This window comes from Cyprinus carpio, chromosome B5 (genome assembly GCF_018340385.1).
Source record: "Cyprinus carpio isolate SPL01 chromosome B5, ASM1834038v1, whole genome shotgun sequence".
Lineage (NCBI taxonomy): Eukaryota > Metazoa > Chordata > Actinopteri > Cypriniformes > Cyprinidae > Cyprinus > Cyprinus carpio.
The window spans coordinates 26,815,797-26,842,066 of NC_056601.1; the positions used below are offsets into that span (position 1 = coordinate 26,815,797).

Below are 26,270 nucleotides of genomic sequence, written 5' to 3' on the forward strand. Positions count from 1 at the left end.
TTAAGTGGCAAGTTAGAGCTATTAAATGTGGCAAAAAAAAAAAAATACATTTAACAGAGGAATTACTGACAGGCTTTCTCTGTATTTTGGAGACACAGAATCTGAGAATTATAATTGTTACTGTTTTATGAATTAACTATGTTTTATAAGATAACACAACTTCTGTATAAGACATGTATGTATAATACATTATGCAAGTCTTCTCCAAATAAATAAATCAATAAAATGCTAGCTAGACAAATGTAGCTGGCTTTGGCGCTGTACTTGAATTTCAATGGTAGATTTTGGCTATGCGAGTAAAGGAAGTCTTTGTTTATAGTAGGGTCTTATTACAGTGTATTTCTATAGTTATCTACTGTATATTTACTCTAGATCAACATCTGGTGTTTTAAGAACGGTATATCACATGCAGTCATTTCATTTGTAAATAAAAATAAGTTCAAAATAACTTCACAGTTACATTGTCTATTTGCATTTATTGCATGTGTATTTCTTTTAGCTTTGGGGTAAAAGTGTGTCAGTGGCTTATCTAGTAATAATTGAGCATTGCCTCCAACTATGGGAAATGCTATAACTACAGCAAATACTCTTAAAATGTTGAAATTTGTTTTTCACTATAAATATTATGAATATTAAAGTATTTCCTAGCTAGTTTATGTAATTGTGAATATTGTTCTGCAACATACCATGAACGTGATTCTTATTCTCATAGACAGTATATGCCCACTGTTAAATTTCAAATGTAAATTGTTCTGTATTCCCCAGTGACTCAACTTACCCTTGACATGACACAGCTACAACATGAGGCAAGTTGGGTCCCTGGATTACTTTACTTATATACTAGTTATATTACATACATTTTATAGAATTATACATTTCTGTGACCCTATATTAAAGAAGATTACTTCTATTTTTTTATGATTTATATTTGACTAATAGACAACTGTAAGTGGCACAACTTACCCTGTAGGAATTACTTTATTCTTATCTTACCTTTATTACAGAAAATTAAGCAAATAGGAATATGCATTATAAATGACATTATAATTTTAAACAATTCTGTCCTGAAATAACTAAATTTGCTTAAGTGTATGTCGCAGTGTGCACATTACATGTGAAATACTTTTATTATTTTGTTTAGAATAGCATACATACAATAAATCAAATTTTATTGAATACAAAGAGAGCATTTTACAAGGTTAGTGTTGTGTGATTACACAACTGACAACATCATCATCATGATCTTTCATCCTTGTCTCTGCCTTTCTTCAGAATACATTGACAAAACATCCTCTGCTTTACGGTTTATATAAAACATGGAATTTTTTTATATTCTTATTTTTTGAGACCTCCGTATATCCTTTTTTTTCATACATTTATGTTAACCAAGTAATCAGGAGATTTGAAAATATATAAAAATGTATCTACAAAAGAGAAAACACAGCTTGAAACAATATTTGAATTATTCAAGAACATTGACCTTTAAACTATCTTCAAACCACTGGACTTTTACTCTAAACATTTGTACAAATTGATTTTTACTCTGTATGGTCTTACAGAAGTACAGATTTGTATGACAAAACAAGACAATATAGAATAAATAGATGTTTTTTGTCATTTTTTGTCATTTTTTTCTTATGCGGATTTGTAGATAATTTATAAATTACTCCAATTGTAAACAAAATATTTCCGATCATGATAAAGTAATAACAGACACTAAGACCTTGAGTTCCACATGAAGGGAATGAAGTCAATTCAAACGGAGACATGCTTGTACAGTCTGTATTTACATAGACAGTAAGAGTCTGCTGAGTTTCCCAGGGCATGTTTCAGTTTTCCTTGCAAATATAGAAAAAATCTCTGATATAAATCCTTAGCAGCAGCATTTTACACAAAGCTTAATACTTACAAATCTGTATTATCAGATTAACGGCACCTTGATTTCCAAGCATCATTGTGTATGGTATACTGACACTCGGTCACAATTAATAAGCAAGAGGTTTGCTAGTTACTGCGTGATGGTCAGTAATGGATCAGTCTTATCTCATTCAATTTGCCTGTTACTTCTGTTGTCGTATATCATTGACTTCCTTTGTGGCTGGTAAAAGCAACTGGTTGAGGTCTCAAGCCTTTGTCCACTCTTTGGCAAAGTCATTTTATTACGCAAGGTTACCCCCTCAGTAGTTTTGAGGTTTTCCACTAGTTCATTTGAATAGACGTCAAATGGTGATGCTTCAGCTTTAATGGGAGATAGGACTAGTTTCCCATCATCCCCTACTGGAGGGTAGTCCATGATTGGAAATGGAGGGCTGAACAGGATGAGACTTTGAGGTCTTGGACGATTTCTGAAGGACGATCTCTGAAGAAGCGATGAGCGATCAGGTCTAGGACGATCCATAAATGTGTCTCCATTTGCAGATCGCTTCCTTCTCAACACTGGAAGGTCTGGAATGGAGGTTGGTTTGTAATTCTCGTTGCATTTTGCATTGCTCATAGGAATCTTTCTTTGGACCGCTGATGGTGGTTCACTGCTTGGCACATCCTCCCTGTGGACTTTCTGGAGGGGAAGTTCAGAACCTGCTTTTCCCAACTTGCTCTTAGCAGGTTTCTTTTCAGATGTACTTTTATTGACTCGATCAGTGCTCCCCTCAGGTAGAGCATGAGGTATGTGACTATACTGAATTTTTGGTGGAATAACAGGAACAGCTTTAGCTTTGCAAGTTTTGATCATGAATGCAGTACGAACTGATGACACGCTAACTGGTGCCGAGTTGCGTCGTACAGGGGCCTTGGAGCCACTGAGGAATAGCTCCAACTCTAGAGATGAGCTATCATGCTTGGCTTCAGGTGTCAACCATTCCTGTGCATTTGAATGGTTTGCACTTTTCAGATACTGACTATTTGAAATGTCTCTGACACCTTGGTGTCCTAAATCAAGGTTAAGAGAGCATGGCCTGAGTTTGGGTTTAATGTTTTCATGACTTCTCTCCACAATGCAGGACTCATGGGATGTTTGTCGATGAAACCACTGAGATGGAGAAGAGCTTTTCTGTTTTGCTTTGCTCATGTTTTGCAGTCCAGTAGTCTCATCTGGATTGGTGAATGTCTTCAGTATCTCAACCTGTGGAATCTCCAGTTTTCTGCCGTCTTTGTCTCCCATCCACTTGAGGTTATCACTGTCAAAATGCTCTGTTATCTGTGCAAAACAAGCTACATTTGTGCCTGCATTTTTGTTTCCTTTTGGGAAGTCAGAGTTTCCAAGTTCACAGGCAGCTGTCACAGCAGCCTCTGTTTGAGATGATGTAATGTCATTAAGCACAGCTGGTTCTTTAGCTTCAGCTTTCTTGCTGTTGGGCAAGTCATCCACTTTTGGATTGTCAAGAACTTGGCTGTGAATTGCTTGACATGGCATGGTCTCTTTTGGCGTAGGTAAATGATCCTCAAGTTTTGGTGAGTGCAGAGGGCTGGTTACCCACTGCTTGGTGGAACACAAGTCCTCCCATGGTTCAACCTGATCCAAACCACCCAAATGACTCCCCCATGTGTCTACATCATCTTGATAAAAACTTTCCAGTGTGTGGTGATGTTCATTCAGACAAGTCGAGAGTCTTTCCAAACTTCCCTTGATTCTTTCTGCTAAGTCAAGTTTCTGGGGTTCATCACTAACCTCATTTTCTTTTTCACAAATGTCCTTTGATACTAATGGTTCTTTTGTGTCAGAGTGTAGAGACGTGTGAACATCCGATTTTGCATAGCTGCTTGAATTATCTGACAAGTCACTTTTGGAAGTGTTGTCTTTCTTACTAGGATCTGTTCTTAGTTCCTCTTCGCTGCATGGCTCTGCATCTTGGAGAATATCTGTTTCCTTTAGGTGTAGAAATGGGGAAAGTTCTAGATTGGTTGTTATTATGGTTTGCAACCCTAGGCTTTTGTGGTCTGTCCTGTCAACATCATTATCCAAGTAATTCCAGCTACCATCACATGACAACAATCTTTCAGGGAAATGCTTCATGACAGAATTAAATGTAGTGGCACCAGGATGATCAAACATTACATTTTTGGTAAGGTCTATAAAGAGTCCCTTTGCAGTGTTGGTAGGCAAACTACTTCTTCTCTGTGCTTGGGCACTTAGCTTGCAAGTGTCCTCATTTCCAGTAATCTTGGTGAAGATAGGCTTCACCTGTTCATCTGACATGTTTGTTTTAGCCTCAGTGACTGAAACTTTTTGATGCATGCCAAATGATGGCACCTTTTTGATTACTTCCTGTAAAACACAAAGAAAGAACCACAATGAAAAAAAAAATTCCCCCCTCTCATAGCTACAAGGTGTGAGTAGATAGGTCTCATAATTTTGAAGGTAAATTTGTTCAAATGTCTGAAAAATCTGTGTGTAACTTTAAAGAATGTCACTACCGAACACCTTTTTTCAGCAATTAAGCACACTTTTTTGGGAGTTATTACATAACATTTAGTTTTTATATGTATACCAATGTTCAGAACTGTGCTAGCTAACCATGTGCTGTACTTGAATTTCAATGGTAGATTTTGGCTACGTGAGTAAAGGAAGTCTTTGTTTATAGTAGGGTCTTATTACAGTGTATTTCTATAGTTATCTACTATATATTTACTCTAGATCAACATCTGGTGTTTTAAGAAGGGTGTATAACATGCAGTCATTTCATTTGTAAATAAAAATAAGTTCAAAATATCTTCACAGTTACATTGTCTATTTGCATTTATTGCATGTGTATTTCTTTTAGCTTTGGGGTAAAAGTGTGTCAGTGGCTTATCTACTAATAATTGAGCATTGCCTCCAACTATAGGTCTCATCATTTTGAAGGTAAATTTGTTCAAATCTCTGAAAAATCTTTGTGTAACTTTAAAGAACGTCACTACCGAACACCTTTTTTCAGCAATTAAGCACACTTTTTTGGGAGTTATTCCATAACATTTAGTTTTAATATGTATACCAATGTTCAGAACTGTGCTAGCTAACCATGTGCTGATTAGCATCTTTGAGCTAGGTTCAAAAGTATCTAAAAATGTCACTACCAAAACAGTCACTACTGAAACATTTGGTGGAGTTTCTTTAGTGGCATCTTTTTTTTTGGCGGGGGGGGTTGTTATCCCACAGAATTCTCGCTACTGAAACAGTCACTGTTTCAAACAACAATAATAGCACAATGTTGCTCTTGATGTCTGATGAAAGCCCTATAAATGGCCAAAGCATCATGAAGTCCAAACTATATTTTCACCTATAGAATGAGTATTTCAGTGACAGAAGGGAACACATAACCCTCATATTTTGGGGAAAAAAATGTTAGTACAGTAATGCATTTTTTTGTATTTTAGTATGTTTTAGTAGTGTTTTAGTATGCGAGTTAAAATTCTGTAATGTGATGTGGTTGCTAGCAAAGCATTACTGTCACTACTGAAAAGTGCTGTGCTATATGCTATATATATCATTATTTCATATTTTATCTTGGGATTTAGTAATAGTACAGTGGTTCTTAACTTTCAAGGCCCTTCTTTGGCCATTGTGCCACCCACCCCTGACTTTTAATGTAATATACATTTTAATATATTCAATTTTATGTCATCCTGCGGCCACCTTGGACATTTTCTGAGGCTTCCAAATGGGTCCCATTGGCAACCATAGTACTTTTAGTTTTTTAATCTTATTAAAAATACAGGGATACAATTCCATGTTATGTATCAATTAAAATCATACCAGTTTGTCCAATTTTGCCATATCTTGTTGCGTTGATGTAGTTTCCAGTTCTTCCTTAATTTCTGTAGTCTCAGATGACACCTGAGGTTCAAAATTCTCCACACTGGCTATCAGCTCTCTCACTTCTGCATCCTTGCCTGAGAGGATTCAGAGAAATCAATATAATATTATCAGTTAGGGTAGTAAAATTAAAGGTGCAGTGTGTGACATCACCAGACAGAATTGCAAAAATAATGATTCCTGAACACTTCCCCCAATCTGCCATTACTGAGAATTACTGCCATTACTGCCATTACAGTCCCTGCTCAAACACACATACCATTGGTTAATTTAAAACAAAGCAATGTCTGAAAGCACCACGGTATTTACAACCTTACACACTTCACCTTTACGTTTATTGCTTCAAAAATGTAGTTTTGAATTATCTTCTACTTTATGTGATCGCTCAGTAAATCTGATAATATATGATAATTAAAGAGTATGTCAGTGATTAACTTTGTTTTTTTTAAATGTATCATTGACATTTAATCAACTTGCAAATGCAAATTTGATATGAATTATTTTCTACTTTATGCGATTGCTCAATACTCAGTAAATCTGATAATATTTGATAATGAAAGTGTATGTCAGTGATTAACTTAGTTTTTTCAAAAGAAAAAGAATGAAAATAATTCTCACTAAATGAAAATATACTTTCATGTTCACACACACGCACACACACTACAATCGTCATACTCTTTGTTGTCCCCAGAGTGAGCACATCAGTAGTATCTCTTTCCCCAGTCTGATCCTCATTTTCCACAGGGAAAGAGCTGCTGTTGCTATAGATACTGCATCCGCTGCTTCCACTGCTGTCACTGAGCGGGTGCTCTCTGTACCCAGTACTGCTGGTGTGACCTGCTAGTCCAGTCTCCCAGTCTGTGAACGTAAAGTTCCCACTGCTGGGGACTCGCAATCCAGCAGTGCCAATACTTTCACTGCGATGGGGTTCCAGAGGCCCAGCCTCCTTAGTGGGCTTAAAGAGTCCCCCCAAACCCCTGTCCCGCTCTTTCCCTGGTGCCCTGCAGGGGGTGCTGTTAGAATTAATAACTGCAGACACACGCAAAGGTACAGACACTGCAAAGGGTTCAGAAATGTTGAGGGCCTTTCGTTGGTGCCTTGGCGATGACTCCAGCGGAAACAGGCTGCCTGGAAAAGACGGTCTAGATCCATTACTGGTAGATCCAGAATACAACATCCGACGGTTTTTGGGAGATGTGGGCTGGCAGCCACTGCGGTCATCACCTTTGAAAACTTTCAGCTGTTCTGGAAGAGTTTTCTGCAGTGGGGATAAAGTTGGAGATGAAGAGGAGGCATTTGATGCTCCTTCTCTTTTCTCATTCAGGGATCCTCCTGATGCAGTATGAGGATCTAAGTCCCATTTTTGATCCTTCTCATTCAGATTATAGTCGATATCTGAGCCCAGGGTTCGGGATTTTAGAACTGGGATAAAGATGCCATTGCTTCCATCTGTTGGTGCTTTGTCCTCATCTGAATGGGAATGAAAAAGAGAAAACTGGTGGTGACACCTAAAAGCCACAAATTTACAGCGGTCACAAAAAGTATTTTCACTCTTTAGCCAAAGATAAAAATGTATGAATGTGTTTATATGATATAACACAATATTAAACCATTTTTAGTAGAATTAATCATTTTGTATACATTCTGTAATTCATTTTCGCCCATAGGCCATGTGTCAGGCTAATATCTTAATTAATTTGTTGATGTAGCAGTTTTTTTTTCTTTTATAAGAAATAATTTGTTGTTTTTTAATATGTAATGCATCTTTATATAAATATATACTTGTATAAATTTATTATGTATTAAAATCGTTTTAAATCTTTTTAGGAAAAAGAAAAAGGTCCATCTGCAAAATGACAGCATAGTAAAGTAAGTATACTGTAGGTATGGAGATCTAGCCCCACCTGCTGCCTGAAAGGAACAGAGAGAGTCCATGCTTTTGGATGGCCTTATAGCAGGTTTTTCTGTTTAAAAAGAGAGAAAACAAACATAAAACTTGGCATGCTATTTGTTATTCTTCTTTACTCTGCACTGAAAATGATACTTTGGATTAAATTAAAAGAAAAATACTGTAATGTGTTACTGTAAAATGTATTAGTTTTTCTCAAATTGTAGTTAGTGTTTTGGTTCAAACTTCAAATGTTGATGTAATATTAATAAAATATATTTCTTTTCAATCAATTTCTTTAGACATAACCCGAAATGTTACTTTATTTTTTTTCTTTTAACATACTGTAATTCATCATGTTTTCTGACTCTAGCAACAAGTAAAAATACTATTTAAACAAAAACAAATTCTTTCATTTTCTTTTTATTTCTGTTTTTGCTGAAACAGACCAATATGAAAATGCATTTAATTAAATGACAGTCATTCAGAGTTTTACCTTCAGCAATAATCATTCTCTAGGTGAAAATAGGGTTTGAATGTCATGATGCTTTGACCATCTATAGGGCTTTCATCAGACATATAGAGCAAAGTTGTGCTATAATTGTTGCTCTGATGTCTGATGTACAGTAGGTGGCCTGAAATGTCATGATGTGGCATTTTGATTTCTGGCTGTTCACCACCTCTTTTGGTTTTCACTTTTTTTGGGAACTTTTGTTTCCAGACAATAGAAAGTTTCTTTCTTTCTCTGTCTCTGTCTCTTTCTTACCTGAGGGATTTTGGGCTCTCATAAACACACTCCCATTGCGACTCAGTTTCCCTTTAGAGTCGATTACAGATCGTCCAAGACTGAAGATGGACTTCCACTTCTTAGATTTCCCTGAGAATTTTCTTCTATATTGTGAGAAGGTCAATGCATGATTGACAGAGTAATGAAAATATTGAAATGTACAAAATTTAATAAAATTAAAAATGTTTTAGATATGTTGTTTTCTGGGTCAAGCAAAACTGGATTAAATATTAAGTGTGTGTAGGTTTGCATAAATCACACCTGCTGTCAGACAGATCTATTACTGTATGATACATTTCAGCGGTGCTGGTATCTGGAAGGCTGTTCTCTCTTTGCCGCTCTCTCATTGCTGGGTGGTTGGGACTGAGAGAGCGAGCCTGCGCCTCTTCGAGACTCATGAGCTTCATGGGGCCACACTGCGTGCTGGCAGGCAAGGTGGCGTACTTCTCCCCACAGGCCATGCTAGGGCCTACAAAACCATAAAAACAAGTTAGACATATCATGTCTTGAGAGTAACATACACTGCATCACTAAAAGAGACCATAACTTCATTCTGTCAGCATATGAAGTGTTCAGATGCAAAAGCCTCTAAGATGCATTTAAAATGTTCTTCTAAAATTAGCATTATCTTAGGCTCCTATGTTTACGTTATGAAGAACCTATTTATTGCCATTAAAGTGAAATTACTGAACCAACACATAGGAGCTTGATAAAAATATAAATAAAGAAAATATAAACTTTCAAATGGCACTTGGAGGCTTTTGCATTTGAATTCTTCATACTGTATATAAATGATTAAACAAGAAATGACTGCACTCGTTTCTTAATGTATTTTCATTCAGTGCTATTTTAGTAATATTCATGTACTTTTTATGAATATTTGTTTTATATTTTCAGTCTTCATTTTAATTTTATTTAGACTTTTAGTAATGTTGTTGAATATTTTCCTTTTTTTTATTACTTTATTTTGAAAGTGAACCATACTCAGAATTCATGTTCTGCATTTAACCCATCCAAAGTGCACACACACAACAGTGCACACACACCATGAACACACACCCGGAGCAGTGGGCAGCTATTTATGCTGCGGCACCCAGGGAGCAGATATTTAGTATTTTTTTATTTGTTTTACAACCCCATTTCCAAAAAAGTTGGGACATTTTGTACAATGCAATCAAAACTAAAATCTGTGATTTGTTAATTCTCTTTAACCTCTGTTTAACTAACAACAACAACAACAAAAAACTGACCAACATAATTGTATTTTGTAAATAAATACATTATGATTTTAAGGCTACAACACACTCCAAAAAAGATGAGACAGAGGCATGTTTACAACTGTGTACATCAACTTTCCTTTTAATGACACTTTTTAATGACTTTTGAACTGCAAATTTGTAAGTGGAATATTGGCCCAATTTTGCTTGATACAAGACTTCATCTGCTCAACAGTCTGTGGTCATCATTGTCTGATTCTCCTTTTCATGACGCAACCATATATTTTCAATAGCAGACAGACCTGGACTGTAGGCAGGCATATGTCTCTGTACAGTCCCTATATGTCTGTACCAATGGTACCTTCACACATATGCAAGTCATCCATGCCGTGGACACTAATGTTCTGGAGCTACTATGACAGATGTTGGCTTGTGCACCTGATAAAAGTCTGGATGGTCCCTGTCTTTGACATGTAGAACTCAATGTCTGTTTTTCCCAAATACAAACTGAAACATGAACTTGTCTGACCACAGTACACATTTCCACTGGCTTTCAGACCATCTAAGATGAACTTGGGCCCAGAGAACTTGACAGCTTCTCTGAGTAGAATTGATGTACTGCTTTCTCCTTCCCTAACAGAGATTACAGTCGCCTTTCTTGATGCAACAATGGACTGTGTTGAGTGGCAATGGTTTTCTGAAGTACTCCTGACCCCATGGGCTATATTTAACACAGTAGCATGATGGTTTTTCATGTGCTGCCATCTGAGGGTTTGAAGGTTACGCGCATTCAACAGAGGTTTCCTGCCTTTCCCTATATGGGCTGAGATTTTGTCAGATTCCATATGGTACGGTAGATGGTGAAAGACCTCAATCCTTTGCAATCTTGCATTGAGAAATTTTTTTCAATGGTTCTCATTAAGTTTGGCACAAAGTGGTTAGCCACAACCCATCTTTGCTTGCAAAGACTGAGATTTTGGTGGATGCTCTTTTTTTTTTTTTTTTTACCCAATCATGATACCCTCAACTATTACCATTTCACAGCTTACTGTGGAATGTTTCAAAACAGTTTAACGAGAAAATTCTATCATCTTTTCACTTTTCTGTTTTGAAACTGTTTTTTGAAAATCATTACTTTGCATTTAACTTTACCATTTAAATAAATGTGAAAGAAAATGAACAAATCACAGTTTCTTGGTTTTATTCTTGTTCTTACACAAATGTCCTGACTTTTTTGGAAATGGGTTTGTAGTTTACAGTTTAAGTTTTAATATATTTACAGTTAGAAATGTTAGTGCTTCAATGTAAACTTATTTCAGTTCTAATTTGTGTATATTTATATTTTTCAACTTTATTTATAAAAAAAACGGCAGTGACTGGCGAATTGGGATCTCGCTAGAGAGACGAATAACCTTTGAGTGTTAACAAAACAAGCCAATGAATGTTGGCATGCGAGATTTGCATTGCACACCCCGCCCCACAGCGCGGGTATATAAGGAGAGCACGTGCAGTCAGTTTTTCACTGAGGAGCCGAGACAGTGTGCCTCGGCCGTACGTAACGTCTCCATTCCCTCCTTCAGGGAACGAGGGTTACATACGTAACCGAGACATTCCCTTTCAGTCAGTCACGTTCGATGTTACGTCAGTGATTGACGAATTGAGATCTGTATGAAAAACGACACTTTTGCTGACCCCCTCCAGTGCCCTGCGAAAGCCGGCAAGTCCCCCCACACCAGTTGGGGCAGAAGATAGGACAGGGCTTAGGCAGAGGAACCTGCTACTGCTGTTCTGTACAGTGGTATATGTAGTAGAATTGATGTACTGCTTTCTCCTTCCCTAACAGAGATTACAGTCGCCTTTCGATGCAACAATGGACTGTGTTGAGTGGCAATGGTTTTCTGAAGTACTCCTGAGCCCATGGGCTATATTTAACACAGTAGCATGATGGTTTTTCATGCGCTGCCATCTGAGGGTTTGAAGGTTACGCACATTCAACAGAGGTTTCCTGCTTTTCCCTATATGGACTGAGATTTTGTCAGATTCCATATGGTATGGTAGATGGTGAAAGACCTCAATCTTTGCAAACTTGCATTGAGAAATATTTTTCAATGGTTCTCATTAAGTTTGGCACAAAGTGGTAAGCCACAACCCATCTTTGCTTGCAAAGTCTCAGATTTTGGTGGATGCTCTTTTTTTTTTACCCAATCATGATACTCTCAGCTATTGTTCCGTACAGTGGTATATGGATAACACTGGGAAAGCGTACCCAAGTAGGGGAACGCTACGGAAACCACATCCTGCGCATAGGAGGTTACACTTGGAAATTACACATATGGACTGGCCATAGGGCAGTGCTACATATGGAAGTCCCTGCGGTAGACTCAGACCGCCTGGGGTGAGATCAATACAGAGCAGAGATGGCAGAGAAATCTCTGCCAGGGAAAGGCACAGGCTTACCATAAGGGAAGCCGTACTGTGGAAGAATACACATGTGGGATCACCCGAAGTGGGAATCACTACACACGAGCACCTAGCCCAACACAAGGGCTGACACTGGGCATACACATGAGTGCTGGACCTGGCGTCTGGCGCTCCGCCATGTCTGACTGCCGAGGGTGTGGAAGGAACCTCAACTGGGTTCACCAAGAGGGAAACTGGACTGAGAAGCACTTAAGTGCATGTATCCGGTCCATAGAGGGGAATGGCACAGCAAGCGTGATCGACACTGAGCGGGTCCAGCATTACCGGCCATCTGAGGTGAGTACAAGAGAGGACACAGGCTCTACATGGAGATTATAGAATCTTGCAAACGTGTTAGGTGTTGCCCAGCTAGCAGCTCTACAGATGTCTGCTATTGAGGCGCCCCGTGCCAACGCCCAGGAGGAAGCCACACTCCGAGGGGGCACGGTAAACGGTGGGCCTGATATGCTAACACTATAGCCTCCACTATCCAGTGGGCAAGTCTTTGTTTGGAGACAGCCTTTCCCTTCTGCTGTCCTCTGGAGCAGACAAAGAGCTGGTCTGAGGTCCTGAAGCTCTGCATGCGGTCCATGTAAATGCGCAAAGCAAGAACGGGACAGAGAAGAGCAACGGCTGGGTCTGCCTCCTCCCGGGGCAGCGCTTGCAAGTTCACCACCTGATCCCTGAAAGGAGTGGTGGGAACTTTGGGCACATATCCAGGCCGGGGTCTCAGGACAACATGAGAGTTGGCCGGCCCGAATTCAAGGCACGTATTGTTGAACGAAAATGCCTGCAGGTCCCCGACCCTCTTGACTGAAGCCAATGCAGTGAGGAGCACTGTCTTTAGCGACAAAAACTTAAGCTCTACTGACTGCAGAGGCTCGGAGGGCCTGCACGATTGAGCTTGCCTGGGAAGTGAACAGCACGAAGCGACCTCAGATGCTTCTGACTCCAAAGGAGGAGATGGCGGGTGAGTTGTGACATGCGACGGGAGCGTAGACCCCCCCTGGTGGTTGATGTACGCAATGGTTGCAGTATTGTCCGTCCGGATCAGTACGTGCTTGTGGTGAAGCCTCGATTTGAAGCGGCGCAGAGCAAGCCATACAACCAGCAACTTGAGGCAATTGACATGCCACTGCAGACGAGGCCCTGTCCAGTTGCCTGATGCTGCATGCCCATTGCACATGGCACCCCAGCCGATGGCAGAGGCATCTGTTGAGACAACAACATGCCTGGACACTTGCACGAGGGGAACCTCTGCCCCGTAGAAAAGCAAGGGTCCGACCAAGGGCTGAAGGTTTGGCGGGAGGACGGGGTAAACAAGACCCGGTGCATGCAGCATTGCCATGCCCATCTCGGGACTCGAACATGAAGCCAATGCTGGAGTGGTATCATATGAAGCAATCCGAGCGGCATGACAGTGGCAGTGGATGCCATATGCCCCAGGAGCCTCTGAAACTGTTTCAGTGGAACCGCCTTCCTGCCCTGAAATTACTCCAGGCAGTTCAGCATTGACTGAACGCGCACTATGGAGAGACGCGCTGTCAGGTTGACCGAGTCCAACACCATACCGAGAAAAGAGATCCCCTGCACAGGGGAGAGTTTGCTCTTTTCCCAGTTGACCCGACGCCCCAACCGGCTGAGGTGAGTACCAGTGGTACCCACACTGCGGGCGGGGTGCGCGATGCAAATCTCTCACGCCAACATTCATTGTCTTGTTTTGTTAACACACGAAGGTGATTCGTCTCTCTAGCGATATCCCAATTTGTCAGTCACTGACGTAACGTCGAATTGTTTTATTATTAGTTAATGATCATAAAACTGTTTTCAGCATGCAGTATCTACTCAAAATGTACAAAACACATTGTGTAGAAATGTACTGAATACACCTTCAACACTGTGATCAACAAGATTGCATGTGTGCGGACGTTAGCTGTTTGCCTTTTCTTTTTGTTTCTTTTTTTTGTATGTAACTTGCCTATTGTTTTGTTGTTACATTTTTGGCTACAGATCTCATGCTATTGTATACACCCTACTTCAATTCTAAGACCCATTTCCTGACTTTATCATCACAGCTGTCACGAATAGCACAGTCACACTAATTTTCAAGTTATTATTAATTTATGAAAAGTACCAGAGGAAAATTTTATTGTGTAGAAATTCAGAAATTTGGCTTGCTTTCACACTAATATTGCATACTTCATTTCTGGTCACCACACTCCTAGGCAGATTTCTAAATAGGAACATGAGTATAAAAGCAGTGCCTAATGCAGGAGATTTAGGAGGGTTAAACCAAACACACATCCCCTGATCTAATCATCACAAACTTTGTAAGACTAGAAGGCTTTCCACTGAGCATAAGCTACACTCTGCTCAACTGTATGCTAATTCACCTTAATGATCTTTGATTTCCAGTTACTGTATATTCTGTTTTGATTTGTACAGCATGGTTACAGAATATGCCCAGATGGTGTACATTAAAAATGAAAACTCTTCTTACTACTATTTGTAGGTCATTCAAAAATTACATACTTCACTTTTCAATAAAGTTTTTATGCCTAAACTAACAACATCTGGCATCTTTACCAACCGCTGAGTTTATTGAGAGATACAGTGCATTGTCTGTTTACTGTGACTACATTGCTTCAGTTACTTTAATGCGAGCCGTACCTTCTCTGGACTTGGATGGCTGACCATCCTGGTTGAAGATTTGCTCAGTGTGGTTAAGAATGAACTCCACAACTGACTGCTGGACCCGCACCTCCAGAAATGCCATATCACCATTGCAGGAGGGCACCTCTATCTCCTTGGAGCTATACCAAAAAAAAAAAAAGGAGAGCACTTAGAAATGTTAAATTAATCAGTTTTGTGAGGAATTATAGCATGTAGCATAAATGGCTTTAAAGAAAATATTCCATTCATCATTAATAATCAGCAACAGATAAGTACAGTATAATAATAGCATGAATATAAAAACTTTACAGTTGTATCTAATTTAACCTTTTGCATGTTCACTGTAGACTTCATATACAGTATAACCAATTATATGACGAAAATCATGTTTGAGAAGAGAATTATGAAGACAGTGGACAACTGGTTTATAAAATGAAAGTAAAACCATTGTAAAACTCACCGAAGTAGATTTGGAGCCCACACCAGGGCAAGATTGCGAGCATGCATGTTGGTTTGGTGACTGAGGGTAGCTAAATGTGTCAAATGTTTGGTGAGGTATTCCAGAGTTCTATAGATAGATAGATAGATAGATAGATAGATAGATCAGAGATAGATAGAGCAGACGCTTTTATCCAAACTGACTTACAAATGAGGACAATGGAAGCAATCAAAATCAACAAAATAGCAATGATATGCAAGTGCTATAACAAGTCTCAGTACACATAGCAAGGTTTTTTTTTCTTTAATTATATAATAAATAAAAAGAAACAGATAGAATAGAAAAAGAATAAAGCAAGCTAGTGTTAATCCCTATTCACAAGAGATTAGTATTATCTGTGGACCTTGTCTGAGTTTCGTGTGGCACATTCGCACGGGATAAGCGAAGTCTGTGATTTCACTCAAATTTACAGACTTAACTTCCAGATATGAATGTTTCTTACTCTATGCTGCTGTCATCTTTCTCCATCTAATCATTCTTTTTGTTTTCGCTCTTCTGATGGTTTTCAGATTTCTCTTTCATTTGCTGGGAAATTTTTACTTTACAAATTACAGACATGGCCGATTCGCACGGGAAAAAAATACAAATGACTAGAGGTCACCAGGTAATACTAATCCCGTGCAAATAGGGCTTTAGAGGCCTGTTTTTTAGCTGATTCTTGAAGATGGCTAAGAACTCAGCTGCTCGGATTGAGTTGGGCAGGTCATTCCCCCAGGAGGGAACAGTTAATTTAAAAGTCTGTGAAAAGGATTTTGTGCCTCTTTGGGATGGCACAATAAAGCGACGTTCACTTGCTGAACGCAAGCTTCTAGAGGGCACATAAGTCTGAAGTAATGAATTTAGGTAAAGGGGTGCAGAGCCAGTGGTGGTATTGTAGGCAAACATCAATGCCTTGAATTTTATGTGAGCAGCTATTGGTAGCCAGGCAAATTGATAATCAGAGGTGTGACATGCATTCTTTTTGGCTCATTAAAAATTAATCTTGCTGCCGCAATCTTACTCATTAACACTTTGCAATAAAGGCAAATTTATTATATTTATTTATTTCATTGAACAAATGACAAACTAACAATGAACAATATATTTTTACAGCATTTATTAGCCTTTGTTAATGTTAGTTAATAAAAATGTTAATATTCATGTTAGTTCAGTATAGAGCATGACCGATATATCGTTCGGCCGATATATCGGGTCGATATTTGTCATTTTTTAATATATCGGCATCGGCCAATATCCGTGTTTAGTAGTAGCATGGTTTGATGCAGACAATAGCCAGGTTTCCATCCAACTCATTTGCATTTAGGGATGTCAATATTTGATCATTTCCATGATCGATCTCGTTTAAATTAACAATCAATTAATAACCTTAATGCTGCAAAATGCGTCTGCAGCGGTATTATTATTATGTGCAAAAGCCACTCGGAAAAAAAGCGTTCTCACCCGAATTAAAGGGGTTTTAGTCTGAATAAAATGCTAGTAGCAGGACTGTAAAATGAATAGATGTGATTATGATCATTTGATAAAATGAAGAGAGCGTGCCATACGTTTGAGATCATTTAGTTGACTGTTTCCCGTCAAGGAGACCGCTGAATGCGCCTCTTTAAATGGTTTCGTGGTGCTCGTTGTTGTATTTGAAAACGCAATTGCAATGTTTTCAAATGACACTATAGTATTAAAGATAAAATTATCCCAAACGTAACTGTGGCACTTGTGGCTGTGCTGCGCAGTCAGTGAACCGCTTTTTTTCACATTAAACATTTTATGCGAGTATTATGACCAGTACTTTATTAGATCCTGTTCTGCAAAATGTTCGATTTTGAATTTTTGCGTTCCGGTAGGCGTATTTGTTTTAAAAAAGCCTGCATTTACAGTGCATTAGATCGTGACAGTGCGTGCGTGCGTGCAGACGAGGACGAGCGAGCGCGGGTTTGGCTAGATGTATTTGGAGGTTATTGCTCACGTCTCGTTTTGCACATATCCAAATGTTTCCATATTCGCAATGTATCTGAATCTTAAACTACGATGTTTTTTTTAATGTAAACTAGACGGAAAAGATCATCCTCTTCATATGAGCAAAAACGTCCTTGGACCGGTACAAGGTCTATTTAAACTGACCAGTGTAACCTTTTATATGTTTGGTTGACTGTACTTTATATTAATAATGAACAGACTGCGACGTAAGTTTGAAATTAGAATGCACTTTAGATGTTCTGTGTCTTTTATACCAAACACAAAGGTTGCTGGTTGCTAGTGTGTTTGCAGCACTACTATTATTTTTTTATTTTTTATTTTTTTCAGTTTAATTGATTTTTATTTATAAAATTTTATTTATTTTATTTAAATGTATATTTAAGTTTACATTTATGTTCCAACAAACTTGAAAAATTCTGCTTGATAAATGCTCTAAAACTTTTATGTAAATGATTGACTTGTAAGAAAGGCCGCGCAGATAACTGAACAATCACATATGCGCAACTCCGGTGCAGACTGATGTGCTTAATCACAACCAGAGTGCATGCAATAAGCAGTGAGCAGCGCTCCGTTATGGGCAGAACTGCGCAAGAAAAAAAAAAAAACTAATGCAGTACGTGGGGCTGTGCAGACGATAGTATTCATGCCATTCAGGGATATAATATAGTTATTGTGTGCGTTGATGCCATATAGTAAGTTTTCTATTCTCATTTCTTATTTAATCATTTAGATTATTGTGTTCGGGTGTTATATTGTGATTTATGGCCAGCCTCTAGATGACGCAATGCTAGATTCATTTAATATCTCCTCGTTAACTATTATAAACACAGTGTATATTATGTTTGGCTGTCAAATTAAGATATTTTCTGCTATATTGTGTATTGTATAGCTGGATACTTTGAGTTTCCAAATCTTTGACTTTTAAGTTTCATCAGTAATACTCGTTATAATCTGTGACGCACTTTTTATTTAGTCACGTTTCCGTACATGTGACTGTGTTTCCATGGCAGTCATTATTTCTTTGACGATGTTTGTAATTAATTTGCACACATTACAGTTTAGTTTCTGTTTTAGTTATTGGATGAATGTATATGGATACTAATTTCATATGATGTTACTTATATTTGTTATTTGTTTATTTCAGAACCACACACGCATATATTATAAAGCCAACTGCAAGATTGTTAGCCCATGCCTACTCAACTGTTCATTAAATAACCTCAATTCAGCAATTGGTCTGGTTCCTGTGTCCTGACCGGCACCTGAGAGTGATTACCACACAAAATAAGACTCGGCAATAGAACTCACTATACAGTCCTTCTAAGTCTCACTAACAGTGGTCCTTCGAGCCGGATGTGTGTCATTTCTCTCTAGAAGATGGATGATAGAGCCTCAACCAGACCTAAACGTCGGACCCACCCCCCACATCATTATGATGAGTACGAAATGGGTTTTGTGCTACCACAAAGACAGTTATCTGAACCAAGAATCAGTAGGCATGGGCAAGAAGAGGAGTTGTGTTCACAAGAAAAAGGAGCTGCCAAGAGGACACCCCCCACTTTTAGTCGTCGTCAGTCACTAAGGGATGATGACTGTACAGAGGAACAGCACATTGCAGTGAGTCAATACAGCCAAAGACCAGTTTCTGAATTCCAGTTAGCCCATCAGTACACAGAGAGAGCACAGGCTGAAAAAAGCAGATTATCCACTCCAAGCAGTTGGTCTTCAGTACAGTACAATTCACCTCCAGCCTCCCAGAAAGATCTTCTGCAAAGTAGAGATGAGCACCTGAACGCCACATTAGCTGAAATCAGAGAGACCAGATCTGAGTTAAGATTACTAGCAGAAACGGTGCGCAGCCTAAAGCAGATTCCTCAACCAGCTACAGGGAGCTCTCAGTCGAATACATTGGATCCACGTAAGTCTGATCAATTACCCACACTCCCTTTAGGACCATGGGTTTATGCCTCCGCCCTGTGAAGAGCTGATCACTAATGTACAGGTTGATGAGTATGATGAGGCAGACTGGCCTGATCCCCCTCCATGGCCAGAGACAGGAGACCCACAACCTCAGCCTGCCAGTAGTGAGCCCATTGTCGACTTTGTGGACAAGATGATGAGTGAGCTTCAAGTTCTAAAACAAGCAGCTGTTAGTAAGAGTAAGCCTCTTGTTGCACATACACAAAGCCCTCCTATCGTTAAACATGGTACACTGACAGCAAAGACAAGCAGGATGCTTCAAGGCCATTTGAGTCAACCACAAGGCTTCCATCCTCAGCCACCTATTCGAGCCAGTCCAGCATATAACTCAGAACAGTACAAGAGTTACCTTCAAGGTGAGACTGCAGCGATCTCACAGCCATACCTGCCAATGAGGGCCCACACGAGAACTGTAATCGATCCTCGACACCAGATTCCTCTACATTCTGAGCCGATATACCGAGGTCCGATGCCGTCAATTCCCTACTTCTGTCGCAGAGACCCCAGTGAGTTTGCTAGGATGAAAATAGCTTTAGAGAATCTACTACCCCCAGATGGGACGGAGCTCTTTAAATACCAAATCCTGGTGGATCACTTGAAGTTGGAAGAGGCAAGGTTGATAGCAGATTCATATCTGAACTCCCTCAGACCTTACACTGATACCATGGCGGCTCTTAATCTAAAGTTTGGCCAGCCTCATCAGATGGCTCTGAATAAAATAGCCAGTGTTATGGACTCGCCTGATATTCGACGCGGTGATCAAGCTGCATTCGAGAAGTTCGCCCTACAGGTCCAAGCACTTGTGGGCATGCTTAAATCCCTTGGTCCCCCAGGAGAGATAGAGCTACAGTGCGGATCTCACGTAGCACGCTTGCTGAGCAGCAAGTTACCGACAGAGATGAGAGTTCAGGCGCAGCAAGTTCCATTATCCAGGAACAACCTATACTCTCACTGATCTCTCTGAGTGGCTGCAATATGAGTCGTGGTGCCAGGAATATGACGGTTCATCAACAGTGAAGATCACTAAGGAGAGACAATGGCCTAGACAGGAGCCTCGGCAGAAGAGGTGGACCACTACTGTGCTACATGGATCTAGAGAGGCGATGGAGAGAGACGTTTCACCCACACAAGTGAATCCATCCACTAAGAACAGAACTGCACCTTACTGTCCATTCTGTAACAATGCAGAGCACTTCTTAAACCAATGCACAGAGGTTGTAAAACTGACCACAGACCAGTTATCAGAATGGATCCGTACCAATAGAAGGTGCTGGCGATGTGCTAGAACTCACCAAGCAGCCCAGTGCAATCTGCAGAAACCTTGCAGCATTTGTCAAGGTAAACACCTACCAGTGCTGCATGAAGTTAATTCCAAAACACCTAAGACTGTGGTCAAGTCAACTAAAGAGGAGAGCTGTCTAGTGAATACATCTTCTGAAGTGCTGTATGTGGACAAACCAGTAGATGGAAGTCGTGTGCTATTAAAGGTTATTAGAGTACTACTACACCATGGTAAGCGCACTCTGAGCACCTATGCTATCCTGGACGATGGCTCAGAGCGGACTATGCTCTTACAAGCAGCAACACACCACCTGGACCTCCAAGGAGAGCCAGAAGACCTGGCCTTGCGGACTATACGTCAAGATATTCAAGTTCTCCACGGGTCCAAAGTGTCATTCCGTGTTTCCCCAGCCGATAAGCCTCAGCACAGCTTTCTCATAACCGATGCCTTCACTGCAGATCATCTTGGTCTTGCACTTCACTCTTACCCCATGAACAAATTACAGAAAAGTTACAAGCACCTTGTAGGCCTCCCAATACAGGCATTTGAACAGGCACAGCCCTTGCTGCTAATTGGAGCGGATCACCCTCACTTGATTACACCTGTTAAGCCAGTAAGGTTAGGACCCCCAGGAGGACCGGCAGCCTTGAAGACACGATTAGGGTGGACATTAAAGGGTCCCACCCAACTTGTCGAGCAGTCCATTCGGCCACAGCAGTGTTTATTGACCTCGACAAATCCCCTAGTGGAAGAGCTTTTCAAGAACGTAGAGAAACTGTGGCAAGTGGACATACTTCCTATCAAGAATGAGAAAGAGGTTACCAGGTCACGACAAGATCAAGAGGCCATTAACATGCTTGAATTAAAGACCAATCGAGTTAAAGTGGACGGAGTTTTACGTTATGCCACCCCGCTGCTTAGGCACAAAGATATGCCTCTTTTCCGAACCACAAAGGAAATGGTAATGCCCAGCCTACGGAAAACCGAACGGTGCCTCACTAAAGACCCGGAATGAGCGAAGGCATACAACGCTGAAATTCAGAAACTGACTCAGGCCGGAGTAGTTAGGAAGCTGAACTACCATGAGATGACACAATCAGTTGAATCATGGTATATTCCACACCACATGGTGACCCACAATAGCAAGAATCGTATAGTGTTCAACTGCTCTTACCAGTACCGAGGTCTGAACCTAAATCAGTGGCTGTTACCTGGACCCACCTTAGGACCCTCACTCCTAGGAGTGCTGTTACGATTTCGAGAGCATAGTGTAGCCATAAGTGGTGACGTGAAAGCCATGTTCCACCAGGTCCGCCTGCTCCCTGAAGATCGCCCCCTTCTGAGATTTGTCTGGAGAGACCTGGAAAGAGACCAAATTCCATCTGTGTATGAGTGGCAGGTTTTACCTTTTGGTACGACGTGTAGTCCGTGCTGTGCCACTTACGCCATGCAGCACCATGTAATCAGTCACAGCCAGCCAGAGGATGATGTGAGGTTTTCCATTGAGAAATGCTTCTACGTTGATAATTGTCTGCAAAGCCTCTCCTCACCTGACCAGGCCAGAACCCTGATAGATAAGTTAAGGAAGACTTTAGCCTCAGGTGGATTTGAACTCCGACAGTGGGCCAGCAATAAGCCTGATGTCATCAGTCACCTACCCGAAGAAGCTCGATCAGACAATCTGGAACTCTGGCTAGCTCATGACCGAATAGATAACCCTGAATCTGCTCTTGGCCTCAGCTGGCACTGTTCAACAGATGAGCTGAGATACAAACATCGCCCTGTGAATTATGATGCTCCTACCATGCGGAACATCTACAAGGCTTTAGCCAGCCAATATGACCCTCTCGGCTTTATTCTGCCATACACCACCCGTGCCAAAATATTAGTGAGACAACTATGGGACAAACACAGAGACTGGGACGACCCCCAGCTGCCGCAGGATTTGCTACAGGCCTGGAGGGATTGGGAAGGAGAGTTAAAATTCCTGCCGAGGATCACGTTCCCCCGAGCATACGTACCTCCTGCCATGGATGAGAGAAGAAATAACTCATGAGATACATGTGTTCTCTGATGCCTCGGAACAATCCTATGGAGCTGTCGCTTACCTGAGGACAGTTGATACTCAGGGTCAGCCTTATCTCTCCTTCATTGTAGCCCGTTCAAGAATTGCACCTAAACGACTGCACTCAATGCCCAGACTGGAGCTCTGTGCTGCCCTCACAGGAGCCCAACTCAGTAGATTGTTAGAACGAGAGCTTACCCTGCCAATCAGCCCGAACTACCCTCTGGACCGATTCAACCACGGTCTTGTCCTGGTTACACTCTGAGTCATGTCGATTTTAAAGTTTTCGTTTGCACTCGAGTGGCAGAAATTCAGGAGCTCACTGATCGACTTTCATGGCGATATGTTGACTCAGCGAAAAACCCTGCTGATGACCTCACCAGAGGTAAGAAGCTAGAAGAACTGGCTGAGCCTAACCGATGGAGCCATGGGCCACCCTTTCTTCTTCAAAGCCCAGACAAATGGCCGACCCCACCAACAACAGTAATAGACGAGTGTCACACAGAACTTCGCAAGTCTATATTCTGTGGAGTCACTACGACCATACCTGACAAGGAGCCTTACCTACCAGATGTGCATCAGTACACCACTTGGAGGGAACTTTTGGAGGCAACCGTACCAGAAGCTTCAAGGGGCGGCAAGTAACAGCAGAGCTCTGAGCGCTGATGACTACAGTACAGCCGAGATTTTTATCCTAAGAAGGGCACAACAGGATAGCTTCACAGAGGAGTTCAGCCTACTGCGAAATGGGAAAAACAGTTCAACGTAATAGCCGTCTACTTACGCTGTCTCCAGAGCTGGACAAGACAGATGAACTCATTAAGGTTGGTGGCAGATTGAGACAATCTGAAGACTTAGACCCAGCTGCTGTGCATCCCATTATTCTGGATCACCACCATCCCACCACTAAGCTTTTGATCCAAGACTACGATTCTCGACTCGGCCACCCCGGCCCTGAGAGAGTGTTTGCAGAGATCCGCCGCAAGTTTTGGATCTTACGAGGTCGAGAGGCAATTCGACGATATCAGCATACCTGCACAGACTGTAGACGATGGAAATCAAACCCTCAAATTCCTAAGATGGCAGACTTACCTATAGCACGCCTACGCCTTTATAAGCCAGCATTTTACTCGACGGGGATGGACTGTTTCGGGCCCTTTGTAGTTAAGGTGGGCAGGCGGACCGAGAAGAGGTGGGGAATCATATTTAAATGCCTTACAACCAGATGTGTACATCTAGAGATCCTCACCAGTATGAATGCCGACTCCTTCTTAATGGCCTTGAGGAGGTTCATCGCCAGAAGAGGGACACCAGCTGAGTTGTTCTCCGACCAGGGAACAAATTTCCGGGGAGGAGAAAGAGAGATACGAGAGGCTCTTGCGGAACTGTCTCCAGAACTCCAACTCCAGCTTGCCAAACATAAGATACATTTTCACTTCAACCCACCTGGCGCACCCCACTTCGGCGGAACATGGGAAAGGGAATTCGCTCTGTGAAAACGGCACTTTACAGAGTAGTAGGAAGTCAAGCTGTCACGGAGGAAGTGCTCCATACTGTTCTCCTGGAAGTAGAAGGCATGTTGAATGCTAAACCATTGGGATATGTATCCTCTAACCCTAAGGACCTTGATCCGGTGACTCCAAATTTTCTTCTGATGGGGCGGCGGGATGGATCCCTGCCCCAAGCAGTGTACCCCAAATCTGAACTCCTGAGCAGACGCCGATGGAGACATTCCCAAATTCTGGCTGACCAGTTCTGGTCTAGTTTCATTAAGAACTATCTCCCAAGTCTACAGTCCCGCCAGAAATGGTATTCCACCTCTACAGATATATCTCTAGGATCTGTAGTACTGATGATGGACCCTCAACTGCCGAGAGCGCACTGGCCTATAGGACGTGTCACCAAAGTTTACCCCAGTGCTGATGGACATGTAAGGACAGTGGACGTAAAGATCAATGACAGAACCGACACTAGACCGGTAGCCAGGCTGATTGTTCTATCAGAGGTTCAAAATGAAGATAAGAACTGTTCACAGCTACTGAAACTAAGTACTTATCCAGGAACAAATGTGCTCCACACATTTGGGGGCGGCTGTAAGAAAGGCCGCGCAGATAACTGAACAATCACATATGCGCAACTCCGGTGCAGACTGATGTGCTTAATCACAACCAGAGTGCATGCAATAAGCAGTGAGCAGCGCTCCGTTATGGGCAGAACTGCGCAAGAAAAAAAAACTAATGCAGTACGTGGGGCTGTGCAGACGAGAGTATTCATGCCATTCAGGGATATAATATAGTTATTGTGTGCGTTGATGCCATATAGTAAGTTTTCTATTCTCATTTCTTATTTAATCATTTAGATTATTGTGTTCGGGTGTTATATTGTGATTTATGGCCAGCCTCTAGATGACGCAATGCTAGATTCATTTAATATCTCCTCGTTAACTATTATAAACACAGTGTATATTATGTTTGGCTGTCAAATTAAGATATTTTCTGCTATATTGTGTATTGTATATAGCTGGATACTTTGAGTTTCCAAATCTTTGACTTTTAAGTTTCATCAGTAATACTCGTTATAATCCGTGACGCACTTTTTATTTAGTCACGTTTCCGTACATGTGACTGTGTTTCATGGCAGTCATTATTTCTTTGACGATGTTTGTAATTAATTTGCACACATTACAGTTTAGTTTCTGTTTTAGTTATTGGATGAATGTATATGGATACTAATTTCATATGATGTTACTTATATTTGTTATTTGTTTATTTCAGAACCACACACGCATATATTATAAAGCCAACTGCAAGATTGTTAGCCCATGCCTACTCAACTGTTCATTAAATAACCTCAATTCAGCAATTGGTCTGGTTCCTGTGTCCTGACCGGCACACAAAATAAGACTCGGCAATAGAACTCAATATACAGTCCTTCTAAGTCTCAATAACAGACTTATATATTATAATATAATATAATACTTATATTACCTGTTTTATATATTTAATACTTGGTCAGTTTATTGATTTGTTTGGTTAACTTTGGATAAATTTTTTATTTTAATACTGTGCAGTGCACAAAATGAAGGTTCGAGAGATGGTTCAAGTCAGTGCTCAATAAATGATGATAAGTTTAGAAATGTTGTGCATCCATTTATTATTAGTGTGACATTTTAGCATGCAAATGAAGGGGAAAACTTCAAGATATTGGCCCTAAAAATCTGCAGCACATATCGGCCATCAGCTGACCCTGACCTCTAAACATCGGCATCGGCATCGGCTATAGAAAAACCCATATCGGTCGATCTCTAGTTCAGTAGAAGTATTGTTCATTGTTAATTTGTGTTAAATAATGTAACACCTTATTGTAAAGTCTAGATCTGTACGACTTTTTTGTTGTTGTTGTTGTTGTTGAAAACAGGAGAAAATCTGACTAATGTACTGATCACTCTTTCCTGTGCAATTACAATGAATAGAGCTTTCAAGCAAGCACCATAAAAGTAGTTAAAATGTATCTTTTCCAAGTTTTCAGTCATCAGGTAATTTTTCCTGATGTAAGTCATTATACAGTAATAATCTCCTCCTGCGGAACCGGATCTGAGTAATTTGTGAATGATTCGTTCAGGGGTTCATTTCCCAAAAGCATCACTAGTCAACTATA

General features: G+C 40.6%; 1 protein-coding gene and 1 long non-coding RNA gene across 6 annotated transcripts in view; one reads left to right on the forward strand and one right to left on the reverse strand.

Annotated features, from left to right (window-relative positions):
- The window catches only part of LOC109083912, a 2,974-nt gene extending 2,167 nt beyond the window's left edge, over positions 1-807 (forward strand). For 3 of the 4 annotated variants that reach the window (XR_006154915.1, XR_006154913.1, XR_006154914.1), the window contains one exon: positions 1-807. This exon is cut by the window's left edge and continues 345 nt beyond it. This is a non-coding gene — a long non-coding RNA (uncharacterized LOC109083912). The other variant, XR_006154916.1, reaches the window with a different exon arrangement.
- A 297-nt stretch (positions 808-1,104) lies between these two features.
- arhgap31 (Rho GTPase activating protein 31) overlaps positions 1,105-26,270 on the reverse strand; it is a 37,183-nt gene continuing 12,017 nt past the window's right edge. For both annotated transcript variants that reach the window (XM_042725095.1, XM_042725096.1), the window contains exons 5-12: positions 15,277-15,384; positions 14,814-14,956; positions 8,728-8,935; positions 8,446-8,570; positions 7,696-7,755; positions 6,467-7,261; positions 5,732-5,868; positions 1,105-4,264 (exon numbers count right to left, since the gene is read on the reverse strand). In XM_042725095.1, the coding sequence (XP_042581029.1) occupies positions 2,045-4,264; positions 5,732-5,868; positions 6,467-7,261; positions 7,696-7,755; positions 8,446-8,570; positions 8,728-8,935; positions 14,814-14,956; positions 15,277-15,384 (3,796 nt within the window). In that variant the 3' untranslated portion in view covers positions 1,105-2,044. The remainder of the gene's footprint in view (positions 4,265-5,731; positions 5,869-6,466; positions 7,262-7,695; positions 7,756-8,445; positions 8,571-8,727; positions 8,936-14,813; positions 14,957-15,276; positions 15,385-26,270) is intronic.